This window comes from Adiantum capillus-veneris, chromosome 29, assembly GCF_014529385.1.
Source record: "Adiantum capillus-veneris isolate H3 chromosome 29, ASM1452938v2, whole genome shotgun sequence".
Lineage (NCBI taxonomy): Eukaryota > Viridiplantae > Streptophyta > Polypodiopsida > Polypodiales > Pteridaceae > Adiantum > Adiantum capillus-veneris.
In genome coordinates this window covers 100,788,661-100,810,221 of record NC_140959.1, presented here as the reverse complement: position 1 = coordinate 100,810,221, position 21,561 = coordinate 100,788,661, and the positions used below count along the sequence as shown (strand labels likewise).

General features: G+C 44.3%; 1 protein-coding gene across 1 annotated transcript; it reads right to left on the bottom strand.

The window, feature by feature from the left end:
- Positions 1 to 137: 137 nt before the first annotated feature.
- Positions 138 to 21,345, bottom strand: EMB1270 (Pentatricopeptide repeat (PPR) superfamily protein). Its single transcript, XM_086505383.1, has 4 exons — positions 17,629 to 21,345; positions 17,352 to 17,552; positions 890 to 980; positions 138 to 796 (listed from the first exon to the last, which is right to left on the bottom strand). The coding sequence occupies exons 1-4, from the start codon at positions 21,216 to 21,218 to the stop codon at positions 272 to 274; spliced, it is 4,407 nt and encodes a 1,468-aa protein (XP_086361509.1). The 5' UTR covers positions 21,219 to 21,345; the 3' UTR covers positions 138 to 271.
- Positions 21,346 to 21,561: the final 216 nt, after the last annotated feature.

The following is a 21,561-nucleotide window of genomic DNA, read 5'->3' as shown; positions in this document are numbered from 1 at the left end:
GTATGTTTTGGTGTGAATCTTTACCATACAAATGTAGTCACACACAAAACATTCGCATGCACCATGCATTAGTCCGATAATCTTTGCTTTACAAATGGCGGAACACAAGAAACATCCACCCACTGTGACCCACATCATTTACTTCACTTCAATCTTTATTCCTTGATTGTTCACATGCTCATCTACATACATTTGAGTAAGAAAAGTAACTTTGAAAAAAAAATCACATTCTGTATGAACACATGTTGAGAACCCAAGCCATATGGAAGTGTCAAGTATGAGGTTGCCTCCGCATCTTGCGTAGTCTCTTTCTCATCCAAGCTTTCCGCCTTCCTTTGCTATCAAGCAACCCTTTCCTTATCATCTCCTCCTTAGCCTTGAGCTCAGCTGCTATCACGTCTGCGCGTTGCATCTGAGTCAAGTGTATGAGCTTGCGGAACTTTTTGGGTCTCAATTCACCTACACTTTGTTCAATTTGCTGCAATCCAGCTACCAATCGTACTGGCATGAAGGCGCCATTGTGCACCTCCATTGTATTGAACTCCGGAAGTACAGCAAAGTTTCTTAGCTTCAAATCCATACAATGAGGGGAGTCCTTGAGCCAATGACACAAAGAATAACCCTTTGATTTGAATATGCCTGGTGTTTCTGATTTGAGGAATGGCGACCCAATTGTCCACAGATGGACTTTGATGGTCTGCTCAATGGAAGTCTCGTTGTGCGTTGTGCTCCCTTTGCCGCCGGTGGTAAGCACGACGGTCTTTGGTGGTTCTGGAAATCCTTGAAGTGCAGCATCCTGTATGCATCAAAAGTTGTATTAAGACCAGCAACTCATCCACCCACAAAAATTTGCCTTCAAAAAACGCCCCTTTAGCTAATGCCATCATACCTGCATTTGATCCAACCACAATGTCAAAGCAATAAGTGCTGCTCCAGGAGATAGTCTTCGCAAGTCGGCACTCCAATCCTTTACCAGAACCCTGCAATCCAACATACAATTAGGACATACGTCTCGAGCTTTTAGAGTATCAAATGCGCATGCTGATTTGAACCGTTAAAATCACATCTTTACTTTGACAGCTTCAAGAGCCTCATTGAGGTGAAAGCCAGAGAAACATATATTATATTGCTGCTATGCGGAATTACAAAGCCTTCAACATAATAGCTTGAGGCAGGCTTATCAGCAACTACAGACACTAAGAACAAACAGGGTTGTCTATTGCCACCAACAATATTAGACTCTACATCAATTTAGGGACAGTGATCAAGGCAGCGATCACCCCTTGCTTGTTCTATATGGAGATGATCTCGACCAATGACCGTTATGCCACTGGGGTTGCAGAAGAATATGGATGCGTTGGGAAATTACTGTGCGAGTTAAGGTTGACACTTATCTTGTAAAAGCTAAGGTTATTATATTTCCCCATGATATAGAGAAGATGAGAGAGAGTAGACATTTCAAATACCAGGGGTAATGATTTTGGGGTCATTGTTGCCACCACTTTCAAAAATTTCTTAAAATCTTACCTTGATTTAAGAGGAAATATCCTATTACCAAACTATGCCTATGGGTGATGAAAGGCAGCCTTCCAGGTGCTCACTCAGGAGGAAAGTCCATCTGTCTTAGACTGGGGTGACCTGAACCATTTCTGGGAGACGGCACAAAATTGTTGGAGTTTGACCTCCTGCTCCGTGGTGGCTCCGGTGTCTCCTAGGAGCAGATTCGGGAGTGATGGCTGTTTTGTGGCTGTGCCCGGCCATATGTGAAGTAAACGTATACTAAGATGAATCTAGGATAAGCCTAGAGATACCTTTAAAGGGAAGTGCAAGCATTCACAAGACAATATAACCATCAGATTCATCATGCATAGACGAGATTGTACCTATGGTAGTGGACTAGGAGGAGCTGTTCAATACATCGAAGAAGTCCACCTCCAAAGCCCCGACCGGTTCTTCATCAAAAGGGAAGCAGAAGACTAAGAAAAAAGGTAGCAATGCCAATAAGAAGACGGATGCCAAGCGAGACAGTATAACCATCAGCTCCATCATGCACAGACGAGATTGTACCTATGGTAGTGAACTAGGAGGAGCTGTTCAATACTTTAGAGAAGTCAGCTCCGAAGCCCTGACTCGTTCTTCATCAAAAGGGAAGCAGAAGACTAAGAAGACAGGTAACGATGCCAATAAGAAGGCCGATGCCGAGCGAGAAGCTAGGAGCGCACTGGAGAATCATTGTCTCAAGTCTCATAACAGACAGACAATCACAATCTTGGGAATAGGTGGCTCGAGTAAGAAAGCTCTGAAGAAGTCTAGAAGCTAGCTTGTCACAGCCCCTCACCAACCACTTTGCATACCAAACAGCATGCCTCTAATGTAGCCACTGAATTGTGGATGGAACCGACTGTACCTACTGAAAGTCTAATTCTAATGGATACCCCCTTAGAATCCACAATGAAGAGCAAACTCACCTCCGATGAACTAACCAAAAGCAACGCGATAGCCGGTAATGGTGACCCAATCGGATTCCCCGCCATAAAAGCGGCTTACCAGAGTCTGGAACCTACCTAAAAGGCTCATGTGTCACCACCAACAGAATGCAGCCAATGAAGAGCACCACTAAAGTGATTGCTCTCTAGAAAGCAACAGATACTCGACGCACTGTCTGGGGTGAAGAACTACGGTGAGAAACTAAAGACGGCAGGTCACACCTGCATCGGTAACCATCCCGCAGCTGGGGGGGGGGGGGGGGGGGGGGGGGGGGGGGGGGATGTGTAAGTGTCACAAACGGGAGCGCATAACAATATAAAATACATTCGGATAAATAGGATTTATCACTTATTACTGAAGCCAGAGGATATAGAGAGAAATAAATAGAGAGAGAGATAGAGAGTGAGCAGATCGACACAGTACTGGGGACCAGATGATGGGCTGGTCCCCCCCCCCCGTAATAGTATCTTTATTACTCAGGAGAAGTCTATACAAGCACTTGAACCGAACATATTACCACGTTCATTCTAGAATAAGACTTGATGGTTCCCGGAAGCCTCAGCTTCCGATTCCTAGGGCAAAACCCTATTCCAAGGAACTTCCGTTCCTTATTCCAATTCCTCGAAAATCAAGGTTCTCGCCTCTGGATCTCACCTTCCAGACTCAGGGCATGGCATCCCTGCAACTCTCTTTCCAATGTCCTCTTCCCGCTGAACAACTCTGCTTTCCCGGACACGAAGTCCTTACTTGGGAATCCCAACTTCCGGATCACAACTTGAGAGACTACCTCTCTCCGATCCGTGGATCTACTTCCCAAACTCGGGTACGAAACCCTTGGGCTGATCTAGCTCTAGTTCCTCAGAGCGCTTTTCTCCTACAGAGGCTCATGCCTTCCTATGCTCCTACTCCCTCACGAAGAGGAAGTACACCTGCAATCAAATACTCAAAGATCAGAACATGAAAATCGTTACCTTCAAAGTCTCGACGCTCGAAACGCAACTCGATTCTCGAAAAGCAATTCCTCGGAAGAGATCTCTCCATAGAAAATCCTCTCTTCCAACCCTACACACATAAGAGCTGTGTTCTCAGGTTCCTTCTCGTAAATCAGCCCCGTCTACGACGTTTATGGGTTGAAAACAGAGAAAAACAGCAACTTGTTGCGATGGAAACACGCTTCGTAGGCACTTCTTCGCGAGGGAACTCGCGTACTGGGTCTCGGCGACATCTGGTACACTTGGGGCAGCCATGGGCATCACCGGCAGCGTCTTCTTTACGACTGAAATCTGCAGCAGCATCTCCTCCTTGCAAAGATTGGTCCTCCCCTCTGAGTGAGGGCATGTGATTCTTTTATAGCTCCTAGCCACGGGCACGAATAGCTGCTCGCATAACAGATCGCGGTCTTTTTTTTTTTTTTTTTTCAAATTTTTTTTTTTCTGTTCTGCCATAAAAAGAGAAGCACCTCCCCCTGTGGACCCTCTGGTGTGTCGAAAAAAGAAAAAAAGAAAAAAAAGAAAAAAAGAGAGAAAACGCTGGCTGATCTGTTGCCTTATTTATCAGATGGCTACCCACTTATTAAGTGGGCGGCCGGCGTATTTTAAAAATAGTCTGAACTTGCCCAAAAACTCAATAAAACCTTATAAGTTAAAAACAATGCTTTCACAGCACTTCCCAAGCGTCCCTGGATGCAATCACATGCACAGTTGCAATGCAGACATAGACTTCCTCGCGGGAAAGCATCTGCTTTCCCGAAAAGCAATCCCGCTTTCTCAAAAAGCAATCACGCTTTCTCAAAAAGCATCTGTTTTTCCTCAAAGTTTCCTCTGAACCCATCTTCATTCAAGTGCTTGCTTTTTCCTTGTGCACAATTCTAACACAGTTCGGAATTTCCTCCCGACTATGGATATTCCCTTTCCGATGCACCCGTCACCCACCTTGTGACGCATCAGGAATACCCATCACCTAGTCCTTTCCTACCGAACTTACGGTACAATCTCCTTCGCGATGCTCTATGTCACCCATCCTATGACGCATCAGAGATGTCCGTTCCCGGATGGTCGGATACTTCTTTCCGATGCTCCCTGTCACCCATCCGATGTGACGCATTAGAAGTACCCGTTCCTGGTGTACAGATATTCCCTTTCACAGTGCTCTCGTCATTACTCTGAATGACGCACTAGGAATATTCTATACTCGGATGTCTCTAGTGAGAAAAACCCTCTCACTTAAAATTCCATTAATTCATTTAGAATTATTTTTCCTTGGTGTTCCAAGCGAGAAAACCTTCTCACTTATAAATCTAATAATTCATTTAGAATTATTGGATTTATATTTTATATCTAATATGTGTGGGCTTAAAGATACTCAAGCTTCATGAAAGCTTTTCTTTGCTCTGATACCACTGTCACAAACGGGAGTGCATAACAATATAAAATACATTCGGATAAATAGGATTTATCACTTATTACTAAAGCCAGACGATATAGAGAGAAATAAATAGAGAGAGAGAGAGAGAGTGAGAAGATCGACACAGTCCTGGGACCAGAAGATGGGATGGTCCCCCCCCGTAATAGTATCTTTATTACTGAGGAGAACTCTATACAAGCACTTGAACCGAACGTATTACCACGTTCGTTCTAGAATAAGACTTGATGGTTCCTGGAAGCCTCAGCTTCCGATTCCTAGGGCAAAACCCTATTCCAAGGAACTTGCGTTCCTTATTCCAATTCCTGGAGAATCAAGGTTCTCGCGTCTGGATCTCACCTTCCAGACTCAGGGCATGGCATCCCTGCAACTCTTTTCCAACTCTCTTTCCAGAGTCCTCTTTCCGCAGAACAACTCTGCTTTCCCAGACACGAAGTCCTTATTTGGGAATCCCAACTTCCGGATCACAACTTGAGAGACTACCTTTCTCCGATCCGTGGATCTACTTCCCAAACTCGGGTATGAAACCCTTGGGCTGATCTGGCTCTAGTTCCTCAGAGCGCTTTTCTCTTGCAGAGGCTCATGCCTTCCTTTGCTCCTACTCCCTCACGAAGAGGAAGTACACCTGCAATTAAATACTTAGAGATCATAATATAAAAATCGTACCTTCAAAGTCGCAACGCTTGTAACGCAACTCCGTTCTCGAAAAAGCAATTCCCCGGAAGAGATCTCTGCATAGAAAATCCTCTCTTCCAATCCTACACACAAAAGAGGTGTGTTCTTGGGTTCCTTCTCGTAAATCAGCCCTGTCTACGACGTTTATGGGCTGAAAACAGAGAAAAACAGCAGCTTGTCGCGATGGAAACACGCTCCATAGGCACTTCTTCGCAAGGGAACTCGCGCACTGAGTCTTGGCGACATCTGGTACACTTGGGGTAGCCATGGGCATCACCGGCAACGTCTTCTTTACGGCTGAAATCTGTAGCAGCATCTCCTCCTTGCAAAGATTGGTCCTCCCCTCTGAGTGAGGGCATGTGATGCTTTTATAGCTCCTAGCCACGGGCACGAATAGCTGCTCGCGTAGAGATCGCGGGCGTTTTTTTTTTTTTCAAATTTTTTTTTTCTGTTCTGCCAGAAAAAGAGAGAGAAAACGCTGGCTGATTTGTTGCCTTATTTATCAGATGGCTGCCCACTTATTAAGTGGGCGGCCGGCGTATTTTAAAAATAGTCTGAACCTGCCCAAAAACTCAATAAAACCTTATAAGTTAAAAACAATGCTTTCACAGCACTTCCCAGGCGTCCCTGGATGCAATCACACGCACAGTTGCAATGCAGACATAGACTTCCTCGCAGGAAAGCATCTGCTTTCCCGAAAAGCAATCCCGCTTTCTCAAAAAGCATCTGTTTTTCCTCAAAGTTTCCTCTGAATCCATCTTCATTCAAGTGCTTGCTTTTTCCTTGTGCACAATTCTAACACAGTTCGGAATTTCCTCCCGACTATGGATATTCTCTTTCCGATGCACCCGTCACCCACCTTGTGGCGCATCAGGAATACCCATCACCTAGTCCTTTCCTACCGAACTTACGGTACAATCTCCTTCACGATGCTCTCTGTCACCCATCCTATGACGCATCACAGATGTCCGTTCCCGGATGGTCATATACTTTTTCTCGATGCTCCCTGTCACCCATCCGATGTGACGCATCAGAAGTACCCGTTCCTGGTGGCCTTACAGATATTCCCTTTCACAGTGCTCCCGTCATTATTCTAGATGACGCACTAGGAATATTCTGTACTCGGATGTCTCCAGTGAGAAAAACCCTCTCACTTAAAATTCCAATAATTCATTTAGAATTATTTTTCCTTGGTGTTACAAGTGAGAAAACCCTCTCACTTATAAATCCAATAATTCATTTAGAATTATTCTTCTGTCACTAATTCTAAATGAATTATTGGAATTTTAAGTGAGAGGGTTTTTCTCACTGGAGACATCCGAGTACAGAGTATTCCTAGTGCGTCATTCAAAGTAATGACGATAGCACTGTGAACGAGAATATCTGTAAGGCCACCAGGAACGGGTACTTCTGATGCGTCACATCAGATGGGTGACAGGGAGCATCGGGAAGAAGTATCCGACCATCCGGGAACGGACATCTCTGATGCGTCATAGGATGGGTGACAGAGCATCGTGAAGGAGATTGTACCGTAAGTTTGGTAGGAAAGGACTAGGTGATGGGTATTCCTGATGCGTCACAAGGTGGGTGATAGGTGCATCGAAAAAGGGGATATCCATAGTCGAGAGGAAATCCGAATTGGAAAAGAGGAATACGCGTAAAGACGCAAGGACAAGAATAAAGATGGGTTCTGAGAAGCTTTTCTTAAAAAGCGGAAAATTTGAAGGAGTTTTCTGGGAAGAGCAAATGCTTTCCCGCGAGGAATCTATGTTTGCATTGCATTCGTGCATGTGGTTGCATCCAAGGACGCCTGGGAAGTGCTGTGAAAGCATTGATTTTAACTTATAAGGTTTTATTGAGTTTTTGGGCAGGTTCAGACCAATTTTAAAAATATGCCGGCTGTCCACTTAATAAGTGGGCAGCCACTTAGAAAATAAAGCAACAAAACCAGCTAGCAAATTCTCTCTCCCTATTTCGGGTAGAACGAAAAAAATAAATAAAAAATGGCCGCGATTTCTCCGCGAGCAGCTATTCGTGCCGTGGTGAAGGAGCTATAAAAACACCACATGCCCTCACCGAAGGGAGGTCACCAACGCCAACAAGAGAAGACTCTGCCGCTAGAAGACGCGAGAGATCGCAAGACTACGAAGCATGGAAGTCGCTTTTCCCGCGCAAGAGCGACAGGTATCTATTGTGGATTCGCCATACGAATTGTTGTCGCGTGTTTGCGTGTGTGTTTGCAGGTACTTCATCGCGAAGGAGAAGCGAGAAGGCTTCAGCCTATGCTTGGGAATTCTGGAAACGGAATTCGGAAATTGTCTGCGGGGTCTCAACTCCGAGTACAGACGGAAAAAGGATTGAGAGCTTGTCTCTCGGATTTCCCTTACGGGAAGGAACGACCATCGAGTTAGAGATTTAGAACGGAGGGGTTTTCTCCGGTTCTTGTGCTTGTAAAAAGATTCTCCCTAATAAAGAATTCTCTTTAAGGGGGGGGACCAGCCCATCTTTTGGTCCCCAGTACTGTGTCGATCTTCTCACTCTCTCTCTCTCTCTCTATCTATTTCTCTCTATATCCTTTGGCTTCAATATTAAGAGATAAATTCTATTTATCTGAGTATATTTTATATTGTTATGCGCTCCCGTTTGTGACAGTGGTGTCAGAGCATGGTCTCCTCTCTTTCTCTGTAAAGGAGGACGACTCTGGGAAGATACGGGAAGAAGCCATGACAAGCCAAGAGAGAAGTAAGCAGGCGGAAACCTAAGTCCTGCAGGAAAAAAGCTCGCAGAGTTGGAATTTTTTTTCTCTCTGCAAGAAGTTGACACAAGACTTGGGATTCTCTGAGAAGGCAACAAGAGCATGATGCTCAAGAACCTAGAGAATCCAAGGAGCGGAATGCTCGAGATCCTTCAGAATTCAGAAGATATCCATGAACATCAATCCAGAACCATAGCCAAGAAATCCTGTCATCTCGGGAAGGATATGAAGAAGGTCTTTAGACCTCAAAACCCTCCGATCAAGTTTGATACTTTTGACGGAAGAGAATATGCCCCGAAAGCTAACGCTTTCATTTGATAGTATGAACTTGCCTTTGCAAACGGCAATTTCTGAGAAGCGTCGAAGGTGAGGCATGTGACCAAACACCTCAAGGGGATTGCAAGTACTTGGTGGTATACCAAAGCTTTGCAAGGAACTTACAACAAGACTTGGATTCAATTCAAGGCTGAATTTTTTTTCCTCTACGCTTTGAGGAAGGCATTCAAGAAGATTGGGATCGGTTTGCCCAATAGGAACACAAGCAAGTAGTGGTTTACTCCTGCCAAGGTAGCTCCACTCTTGATCCTCTTTGAGGAAGGAAAGATGAAGAATTCAACGAAGGACTTTTGTCCGAATTTGTAAACGCATCTGCAAGATACTTTGCAGTAGATGGTGGAGACAGCAATAAAAGTTGAAAGTGTACACCTTGATGTACATAGAATACAATCCCCGCAGTGGGACGAGAACCATTGAACACAGAAACAACGAATTTTTGTTACCTCTCCTCGAAGGATACATTGCTATCCGGAGAACGTTTGGAGTAAGGGAATTCAATCTAACTCCCGAGTTTTTGACCCTCAAACTTTAAGTGAGAGGGCAAGTCTTGGATCAAAGTTAAATCTTTGAGGAACTCATAAAATGCGTATTGCTTTTATGCACGAGATATGCATGTGTCTAACCAGGACAATCACTCTCGCGTATTTATGAGAGTAGGATCAATTTGAAACATTGTTTTCTGAGATGAATTGGTTTGCTCAACCATCCGGAAGGTCAACTATTGATCTCGTATCCGGTAGTTCACAAACAAATTACCTGCTATTGCGGGTAGGACGGCAGAAAGGAAGGAACCATTCAGATCTTTCAACCAAGAAAAGCTTTCACTAAGCTTGAATACTCTGTAAGCCCACACCCCCTACCCGGTAAGGGAAGATATGGTAGTGCTTTTCGCACAAGTGAATGAACACTCTTTATGAGTAACGGAGCAAGAGACTGCTACAGCTCGTGCTCGAGGAATCCAAGGATTGAAATCCTAGATTATTTGATGAGCGGGCTTTGCTCTAAGGATCTTACGAAGGGAAGGTAATTTCCCAGGTTCATTGAAACTCTAACACAGCTTAAGAATTATGTACACTTTTGAGTACATGGATAACACACGAAGATGCAGACCTATGCCAAGGAATTGGACGAGAGTTTGTTATACTCTCTTGAGCGCCTTTTTGCGCGCAAGAATATTCCGACACGAGAATCTCTATTTGAGATGTGTTTGGTAGAAGAAATCTACGGAGAAGAGGTTTTCCGATGGTCGTTGATCATCGAGTACGCTATGTGCTTTTACCATTATAGTAGCAACTTTTGGTTGCGGTATATGTTTCTCCATCAACAGGTCAAGTACCATTTATACGCTGCTGGAATAAATTCGAACTATTATGTTCGTAAGAATATAGTTCGCCAACCGTTTCAAAATGGTAAGAATTACATATGGGAGAACATCCCTGAGAATCAAAGAGGGTTCACTCTATTGTGAACCGGGTTTGAACGTACGTTCAGAAAATGCTATGGCTAGAATCCTATCTGCCTGAGATTTTGCAAGTCGTCATTGATGCTCGGAAGGTGAATCATTTTTTATGATTTTGTAAGGAAGAGACGCTAATGGGCGTCGGGAAATCACTGTTGGTGGTAATAACTCGCAGGAGGAAACGATTGGAAGGAAGTGTTGTGCACAAGGAATCTTTGGCCTCGAACCGTCCGCCTACGTTGAGCGACGGTCTGGAACAAGAACCTTCTTTAAGGTGATCGCAAATTGTGGAAGAAAGACATCGAGCTTAATGCTCTATGACTTGAGCATTCCCTATGTGGGAGGACACAAGAGATTTAATACCCTCTAGACTAACAGCGCAGGATTATGCGCAAAGACAGATACCTAGATTGATTTCTAGGAGGATTATTCTTCTCGGGATTCAGAAGGTGGAATTGAGTTAACAGATTCTCGGATGAGGAAACTTCCAATCTGTTGGAAAGACGCGAATGACGAGTTCTTACATGGCTCGTAAGTTTGATGAATGGTGAAGGATATCCTCGAGGTACTAGAGGAAGGACATGAAGCGGTAAGGTATGTATTAAATTCTTGAATTTTTGTTTAATTTAATTTTTAAGTTCTCTTTTGAGAAAGGACTAGCTCAACTCACCATTGAGCAAGATTTGGAATCTTTCCGGTTTCTCCCCGGCAGTTCAGTTGGACCTCTACAGTTGAGGACAACTGTTTATAAGTGAGAGGGATGTTGCTAAATTGGGTTTATCTTACAGAAAAATAATTCTGAATGAATTATTGGATTTATAAGTGAGAGGATTTTGTCATGGCTTGTTCCCGTATCTTCCCAGAGTCGTCCTCCTTTACAGAGAAAGAGACGAGACCATGCTCTGATACCACTGTCACAAACAGGAGCGCATAACAATATAAAATACATTCGGATAAATAGGATTTATCACTTATTACTGAAGCCAGGGGATATAGAGAGAAATAAATAGAGAGAGAGATAGAGTGAGAAGATCGACACAGTACTGGGGACCAGAAGATGGGCTAGTCCCCCCCCGTAATAGTATCTTTATTACTGAGGAAGAGTCTATACAAGCACTTGAACCGAACGTATTACCACGTTCGTTCTAGAATAAGACTTGATGGTTCCCGGAAGCCTCAGCTTTCGATTCCTAGGGCAAAACCCTATTCCAAGGAACTTCCGTTCCTTATTCCAATTCCTCGAGAATCAAGGTTCTCGCCTCTGGATCTCACCTTCCAGACTCAAGGCATGGCATCCATGCAACTCTTTTCCAACTCTCTTTCCAGAGTCCTCTTCCCGCAGATCAACTCTGCTTTCCCGGACACGAAGTCCTTACTTGGGAATCCCAACTTCCGGATCACAACTTGAGAGACTACCTCTCTCCGATCCGTGGATCTACTTCCCAAACTCGGGTACGAAACCCTTGGGCTGATCTAGCTCTAGTTCCTCAGAGCGCTTTTCTCCTACAGAGGCTCATGCCTTCCTCTGCTCCTACTCCCTCACGAAGAGGAAGTACACCTGCAATCAAATACTCAAAGATCAAAACATGAAAATCGTTACCTTCAAAGTCTCGACGCTCGAAACGCAACTCGATTCTCGAAAAGCAATTCCTCGGAAGAGATCTCTACATAGAATCCTCTCTTCCAATCCTACACACAAAAGAGGGGTGTTCTCGGGTTCCTTCTCGTAAATCAGCCCCGTCTACGACGTTTATGGGCTGAAAACAGAGAAAAACAGCAACTTGTCGCGATGGAAACACGCTTCGTAGGCGCTTCTTCGCGAGGGAACTCGCGCACTGGGTCTTGGCGACATCTGGTACACTTGGGGCAGCCATGGGCATCACCGGCAACGTCTTCTTTACGGCTGAAATCTGCAGCAGCATCTCCTCCTTGCGAAGATTGGTCCTCCCCTCTGAGTGAGGGCATGTGATTCTTTTATAGCTCCTAGCCACGGGCACAAATAGCTGCTCACGTACAGATCGCGGCCTTTTTTTTTTTTTTTCAATTTTTTTTTTTTCTGTTTTGCCAGAAAAAGAGAGAGAGAAAACGCTGGCTGATCTGTTGCCTTATTTATCAGATGGCTGCCCACTTATTAAGTGGGCGGCCGGCGTATTTTAAAAATAGTCTGAACCTGCCCCAAAACTCAATAAAACCTTATAAGTTAAAAACAATGCTTTCACAGCACTTCCCAGGCGTCCCTGGATGCAATCACATGCACAGTTGCAATGCAGACATAGACTTCCTCGCGGGAAAGCAGATGCTTTCCCGAAAAGCAATCCCGCTTTCTCAAAAAGCATCTGTTTTTCCTCAAAGTTTCTGAACCCATCTTCATTCAAGTGCTTTCTTTTTCCTTGTGCACAATTCTAACACAGTTCGGAATTTCCTCCCGACTATGGATATTCCCTTTCCGATGCACCCGTCACCCACCTGTGACGCATTAGGAATACCCATCACCTAGTCCTTTCCTACCGAACTTACGGTACAATCTCCTTCGCGATGCTCTATGTCACCCATCCTATGACGCATCAGAGATGTCCGTTCCCAGATGGTCGGATACTTCTTTCTGATGCTCCCTGTCACCCATCCGATGTGACGCATCAGAAGTACCCGTTCCTGGTGGCCTTACAGATATTCCCTTTCACAGTGCTCCCGTCATTACTCTGAATGACGCACTAGGAATATTCTGTACTCGGATGTCTCCAGTGAGAAAAACCCTCTCACTTAAAATTCCAATAATTCATTTTGAATTATTTTTCCTTGGTGTTCCAAGCGAGAAAACCCTCTCACTTATAAATCCAATAATTCATTTAGAATTATTTTTCTGTAAGATAAAGCCACTTTAGCAAGAATAAGATGTTGTAGTCAAAAGTGGAACATATCATGTTAGTTGGGGACTTCCATGGAAGAACAGCCTCTTGTCAAGTTTCCTTTCATGATACATCGACAAAGGATAATATGACCACAGAGATCTTGGCATTGAGTGAGCCTCAAAGGATAGATGTAAATGCACAAAATATGGCGAATATCTTTTACAAATGGGAGCGAACTATGCATGGATTAGCCATACTCAATGGCATAGCTAGATGTCAGGAGAAAATACATGCTAAACACATCAGAATGGTTTGAGCACACTCGACTATGTACGTGCTCCGTTTACCCTTATCCCATGCATTCGAGAGCTCTCTATCTCACCGAGTGTTGTTGGGGCTGCTATAGATCATGCATACTTATCTTTCTCGCTAGACTGTCACTATTTTGTACGGCCTATCGCTAGTCAGCAGAATTACTCTTATCCTATATACTATTTTTCGAAGATAGACAAGGTCTACAATGACAAGCTCTTTAGGTTGCTAGCAGAGGTCGATTCTCATGTACGTTTGACAGAGCTTACACATCAACTTACAGATGCTCTTCATGCAGCTGTCCATTCTGGTGGTACTTGGAGAAAGGGTATGGACACTAGGCCTCAAAATAGCTGGTATCAAGGTGGAAAGGTATGTAGTTTACTGCATGTTTTAGGTACATACGGAACGTACTACCGTACAGAACCACCTTTAAGGTACGTACCATTTGTAAAAAACTCATGTTTTGGTGGAAAACCCATAGACTCGTAAACAAATTTACATTACAAATTACAATGCTGAAAATGAACATATTGACAATTGGACATAAAACTCAAAAGCCTCAAGCCTCATTGATAAATCATAAAACCAAGTTCAACTACAAGCATAATGTCTCTGGCGTTAGCCAAAAGCTGGCACTGTAAATCCCATACAAACTAAAACAAAACAATGAAACATAAGGTACAACTGTCCAAACTCAACTACAAGCAGCCACACGCTGGCACTATATATGCCATACAAACTGAAACAAAATAAAAGTCTGCTGCTCTCCAAAGCATGCACATAGGCTATTAGGCGGCATGCCTATAGCCTCAAAAGTCTGTGTCAGATGCCGAAGATGAATCATTGGTAGAGAGCATGCCCCCATCATCAAGGACATTGCCCTCTTCGTCAAACTCTGGCTCAGCAACAATAGCATTTGGAACAAGCACCTCTACACTGCTAGCCTCCTCAGAGAAATCAACAATCTCGGTGTGAATGAGCCGGACAGCTTCATTTGCTCGTGTGCAAGAGGAGCGAACAGAAAGCTTCCCCAGACGAATGCTCTCTCGTCTCACAGTGTCTGGATCTGGAAGCGTCGGGCGTAGAGGAATGCTAAGAGCTCATGCACGTGATCTAGTCACACGGTGATCCACACTCTCAAGCTCTCTATGCAACTCTCTAAGAATCGCCTCCTGCTCGTCTCTAATCTGTCGGTCAATCTCCTCTGGAGCAGGATCATCTACCATCTTGAGTTGTGTCACATCCACTTGTTGAAGAGTAAAATAAATGGTAGTGAACAAAAAAAGTTATAATACGTGTTTATGCCAGCAACCATACGCCAAAATCATTTACCTGTTTGGGTTGCCCCAAAGATTGGTAACTCTGCACGAGCCTCACCCCGTTCCAGAACGGCATTCCGTTCCCATCTCCGTTTCGGGAACGAGACTTGTTCGGAACGCCATTTCGGAACGTTTGGGCTGTGTTCCCCTCGTTCCCTGTTACACTGGGTCCACTGCCACACCAACAGGTCTGGATCCAACCATGAGATCCTGGATACTAGAGATGAGGCTCGGCTGTGCCATGACATAATCGACTGTGCTGGCTCCCTGTCTGTGTGGAAAGCATGTAAAACCCCCTGTAGCGGGAAATCTCTGTAGGCCATTCAAGTCGGGAGACCCTATGGAGCTTGGGAATTATAGCACTATCATGATTGGACACACATTGGCACGGTTGTACGCATCTATTCTTGAGCAGCAGCTGAGTAGATGGGCGGGGAGGGAGGGGATACGCGCAGCCGGGGAGGCAGGTTTCAGGAGGGGTTTTTCTACTCTTGACCATATCTTGACACTCAGAGACATCATTGAGGAGGGCAGATCGCATGGGAGACGGATCTATTGTAGCTAGGTACATGTGGGTGAGATTGAGAGGAGAGACAAGCAGATGCGCAAGGAAAGAAGTAAAGTTTTGTGGAAGTGTGAACCCTAAATTTTCACCATTTCAATTCCGGTGCACCTGACACTGTATGGCTGCCCATACTCGAAGAGAGCTCTCTGACACTAGTTTCATCCTACAATTCACTTTTTCCGTCCACTTTGACGAAATGTGCTATTTTGGGCTACCCAAAACCTTTTGTCTGAAAACTATCCTCACTAGCTCAGTAGATTGGCTTTGCATGATATTTATGTGGTTTCGAATTTATCTATTTTTTGGGGTAGGTTACAGTTGGGATGGTGATGGGGCTGGTGTGTGTTTGTGGTGGTGTGGGAACTGGGTGGTGGTTTGCCTCATCTATGACTTTGTGCCCTGATGGGATGCTTATGATTTGCACGCTGCAGCTTCCAAAACCCTGTTGATTGCTGCAACAGGTGGTTGGAGGCCCTCTCTTGTCTTGCATGGAATTTCTTGGGGACTTGAACAATACTTTTTCCATACTTCCATACTCATATGCAATTGCCACATGGAAAAACTATGCCAAGGAGCACAATTGGCATACACCGATTTAGAGAGTGTAGAGCTCACTGCGGGTGCACAGAGTACAGGGGTGGAGTCCATTAGGTGGGTGAAGAGGCCACATGGGAGGCACATGAGTGTGCAGCGTGACACACCACAGGTTTGAGCACCCTTGTCTAAGCCTACGGCCAAGTGTGAATGGCATAGACTATATGCATGGGACTCATATGATTGAGTGGACAATTCTTTGTAGAGCTCCTACTGAGAGAGGTCTTCGATGGAGAACTCATCTTTCACCAAGGTATGCAAAATCATCAAGGAGGCTAGTGCTTATGGCACCTTAATATGTTGTTACCTTGTGAACTTCCACAAGGCTTTTGTGATGGTCTCCAATGCATATGCAAAACATACACAGAGAGATTCAGTCTTCAGAGCAGAGATATAGACTGCAGTATCATAGGGGTGAGGCAGGACTGTTCTTAGTCACGGTTTGGATTTATGATGATGAAATTTAGAGTAGATTTGATGAAGAGGCTGGCAAAGGAGCTTTGCTGGCTGGCAGTAACCTCCCAATATGTTGTATGGAAAAACTGTTCCCCAGATTCGCTTGAGATGAATGAGACCTGACAGCTCTGTAGGCATTTACTAGGGATTCGGGTCTCTAAAAAACCAAGATCATGGTGTTCAATACCATCATCAAGTCCATTAAACATCACAGGAGAGCTCACTGAGAATGTTCCACGGTATCTTTATTTGGGATTGGGGGTCCACTACATAGTTAAATCTTCTTATTGCTAACTGCTAAGGGAAGCCTTACCAAGACAGGCGACACTCAAGATGCTAGAAAGGATGTGTTCACAAATACAGTCTAAGTAACAAATACTATAAGAACAACCCTAGAATCCTTGACTTTCTGCTCCTATATAGTAGATTGCAATGACTTCTGTTGTACTTGCATAACCCTGCAGCCTGCTAGTAGAGGAATGAAAGGCTGCAAACCAGCAGCATCCTCATGAAGGGGAGTTCACAAATTGAAACAGCATTATGCACTTAAGACTATCTTCATGCTACAAGGGAGACTGTAACATCCCAAAAACAGCGAATTGAAGAAAAGATTCCTTCAAAATGGCAGAACCTTGCCACCTCAATAGGGGCTCTTTCAATTGAAACTCATGTGACGATCCGGATTTGCAATCTGCAGGCCCGTTCAAAATCCTTTCTACGCTCCACCCAACTGTCGTTTCAGATTCTCGACCCTCAAACAATCCACCCACAGGGTCCAGCACCCACCATTACTGAATCAGTTTTTATCAGACGGGCTCTCGCTACTAAAGGTCTTTAGGGGATCTCACTTGCAGCTTGCAGGTGTTTGCTAGAAGCTTCTAGTAGGTAAGACAGCCGAATTGCAGCATATTTCCAAACTTATCAACAATGATGCTCACGTATGTCTAGCCTACACTTAATACGAGTGACAGCATTGAGCGCCTAGAGCGGAGCATAGGGCTCCTATAGGTGATGACAACAGTATGAAAAATGAGAATGGAGATGGCCTGATCATATTTCTTATCATGGAAATAAGCAAGATTGCAAGTAAATATAAAATTGCTGCGTACAATAAATTTACCTTGCCAAACTTGATGAGTATATGTTTCTCTTGATGGCAACTATGAAAAGCTTCCCAGAAGTACCATGCATTTGAAAAGCCCATAGTAGATCCAAGATAACATTTGTCAGACCTAATCCTGCACCTTCTCCAGAACTCTCCAGTGCTTGCAATGTTTTATCAAATTCCTCAATAAGGCCATTGATTTTTTCCGTCAGTAACCTGCGTTACCACAAAAGAAGGTTAGAATGTTGAAAAGGAAGATAAAAATTTACTAATATAAAACTACCTTCACTACCTGAGTGGAAGAGAAAATCCCACATCCCCCAATGCACCTAAGAGCTTTATCACCATAGAAGATTCTTTACAACGGCTGGCTGCAGCAACTACAGTTGTCCATATCATGAAATCAGGCTCATGGCCCTTGATTTTCATACCTAATAGCTTCTCTATAGCCTGGTCATAATCTTTGTTTTTCAAATATGCATTGATAACCCCAACATATTGTACAGTTCCTGGGCTAAGCCCTGTTTCAACTATATTATCAAAAACCGCCTCTGCCTGATCTGGAGCACCTCCCTTGCCATACGAGTCCAAGAGAACGTGCATTGTCCCAAGCGTTGGTACAATTCCCGCAGCTTTCATCTTTTGCAATAGCTTCTCGACTTGGTCAGGCTGGCCAGCATTGCGGTAAACGTTCATCATAGCGTGAAACACCTTTGAGTTTAACTGGCAGCCAGACTCATGTGCATCCTTGAAGAGGACTTCTGCTGCGTCCATCATGCCGAGACGCCCACATGCTGATATCAATGCCGTGTATGACTCGGCATCAGGTGCAAAACCCGCCTTCTCCATCTGACGGACAATTGCTAAAGCTTCTTGAATCTTCAAGCGCTTGCTAAAAATCCATATCAAAGAATTATATGTGTAACTGTCTGGAGAGCATCCTGCAGCCTGCATCCTCATGAACATTTGTGCACCCTTGCTGAAATAACCCAGTTTTCCATAAAGTGTGATCATACTGTTATAAATGATCACATCAGGAGAGAACCCATCAGCCTCCATTTCTTTAATCATGTCCTCCGCATCGTTTGGGTGTTTTGATTTCGTGAACGACAAAATTAAGCTTTTGTACACCTGCATGTTTGGAAAATAACCAGCACGTTTCAATTGATAAAACACTGCTTTTGCTGCATGTCCTTTGCCTCCATTTACAAAAGATTCAATGATATCCATGAACACATTCTTGCTTGGACATACGCCATACTGATGCATTTCCTGAAGGACATTACATATCTCTTTAGTTCTTTCAGCATTAACCACTGCCTGAAGCAAAGCAGTGCATGTCCTTTCAGTGGGTGTTTTACCATCAGCAATCATCTCGGCAAGGGCAAATCTTGCATTATCATACTCCCCACAAAATGCATAGGCAGAAATAAGAGTATTCCAGGCTTTAAGGGAAGGCCTATACCCCTCTGCTTGCATTTCTCTAAATGTACCTTCTGCCCTTTCCCAAAGCCGTTGCTTGCCATATTCTTCTATCACAGAAATGTATGCCTCTAAAGGCAACTCAGTGTTTTTTCTTGATCTATTTGGTGACATCTGACCCGACTCCAGTTTATCATATGCACCTGAGACAAATTTCTTGCAAATTTCATCCATTTCAACACCAAAAAGTTGCATGTCAGACGATATAAGCAGTATCTGATCTGGCATCTCTGCATCCTGAAATAGGGTGATAAGGGTCCTGTATGCATCCAGACTCAGCGATTTTCCATTGACTCTAGCTTTATCAAGCTCAATCTTAACTGCATCAGCCTTCTTGGCTTTCGCCAATATTGTAAGCAAGGCCTCATGCATTTGTGAACCTAGCTTGGAGCTAAAGCCAGATAAAGAATCAACAAACAGCTGGGCTTCATGATATATTTCTAAATCACCAAACATTTGCAACACGTCAAGAAGTAGCTGCTCATCAACATGTGACCCTTGAGCCAAAACCGACAGCAGCAGCTCAGAAGCTTTAATGGGTAAATGAGCCTCTAAAAGCGTGGTGCATACCTCAATGTGAGAAAATCCAGCATTTAACAAATCATTGCTGATCATATCCACATCCTTTACTGTGCCCTCTTGTGACAACCATTGTAGCAAAGTACCATATATTTTTGAATCAGGCACAAAACCCCTCCTTTTGGACTTCTGATAGACTATCATAGCTTTTTGGGGCAGGTTGATCTTTTGCAAGACGTCTAGCATCAGACAGAATGCTCTACGGTCTGGGACAATCCCTGTTTGAAGCATACAATCGTAAGTAGACTGAGCTTCAGTGTACTTTCCAGCTTTTGCATAAGCATGCATCATTGCACTAAACGTTTGTAGCGTAGGGAAAACCTGCAAGTCTGACATTTCTTGGAAAACTTGCTCTGCTTCTTTCACCATTCCCGCTTTACCCATAACATCAATCAGCACTGTGAAAGTAACAGCATCAGGTCGACAGCCCTCATCTTTCATCTCATGATAAGCTAAGAGGGCTTCTTTATGTAGAGAAAGCCTCCCATACATAGATATCATTATATTATATGTGACCTCATCAGCGCTGCACCCAACATCCCGCATCTGTCTCCTGACTTCATCAAAGTCATTTACCCTTCCAGTCTTTGCAAAGGCATAGAGGACTGCATTGAATGTCACCGCATCGGGAACCAAACCTTGCCTCTGCAAAATGTTGAAATAATCTATGGCCTTGCCTTCTTTGCCTAAAGTTCTTCCATACAGCGAAATCAGGGCATTGTACGTCCATAAATCAGGCTCGCACTTAGAGCTCTGCATAACTTCAAAAACAAGTTCTGCCTCAACGTGGTCATTCCTTGATGCACAAGCGCTAATGAGTGTATTGTATGTAATTACGTCAGGTATCAATCTGTCCCTCTTCATATCTTCCAGAAGCTGCATTGCCATTCCAGGCATTAAGCCAGCTTTACAACGAGCATTGATAACTGTGTTATATGTGATTAAGTCCAAACAACAGCCTCGTTCCTTCATAAGATTAAGCAGAATTTGAACTTTGTCACAATCACCTTGTCTTGCATACACACCCATCATGGCATTATAAACCTGGACACAGTTGCCCACACTGGGTTCTGCTCTATCAAATATCTCTTTAGCTACGGTCACCTGGTGGACTCTACCAAGGATGCTCAATATACTGGCAAGCATTCTAGAATAGGGCTCATACCAATGCTTTACATTGTACCACTCATACAATTCCAAGGCTCGTCGCCAATTAATGTCTCCCACACGTTTCAGAACAATACACATATCAGTCGCTGCAAGTTGCTCCTCCCACACTTTAAGCAAATCTGCGACAGAATCTCCAGCATCTAGCTTGAGAATTGCTTCTGACAATCTCTGCACTCTCTCTCTCCAGTCCTTGGCTTTGATAAGAGCTAGCCTGGACAACCGGATTAGCTTACCAGTCTTGCGACGAGGCTGAGCTTCAGGCTCAATAAGGCTAGCAACAAAGGAGCTCTGTGCAGCCAAAGCCGGGTGGGATTTTCCATGGGCAGCAATGTAAGGGTTAATCGGAGGTGAGTAACCTATAAGTTTACGAGGAGGGGAACGGGTATCCTCGCGTTGGGCATCATTGTGCGAGTGGTGGGTGGCGTGATGGGCATCATGGGCTTTCTGGGCATCGAGCTCTTTGGAAAGGGTTATCCAGTCTTGAACTGGGTCTTTTAGCTTCAGCTCAGGCCACCGAATTGATGGAGACGCGCGACTGTAGCTGAAAGTTTTACGCAGCTCCCCTGCTTGCTCGTCAGCAGGAGTGACGGCATCAGTAGCAGTAGCAACAGCAGCGATGGACGGAAACCTGTGGAAACAGACAGCCAGCATGCTGCAATACCCTCCACCACCCACTCGCCCTTGCCGGGTTGTGGACGACTGCGCATGGTGCTGCTCAACCAACACCTTACGTCAAATTCATCTGTGTCGGAGAAGAGAAGCCGTACTATCTACCCCCTGTAATTTGTGGAAATTCCTAAAATACCCCCTCAAATTTCAAAAATTCCCATACTGCTTGGCCGAAAATGCCCTTCAATTTTGCTAAAAATTCCCAAAATACACTAAGTAACCTCGCAAACATCTCTAAAAACAATTTCTTTCCAACTCTTCGTAGGAGACTCGTTCTCCTCAATAGAAGATGATAGAACTAGGATTTTAGATGGTATTGAGGGCT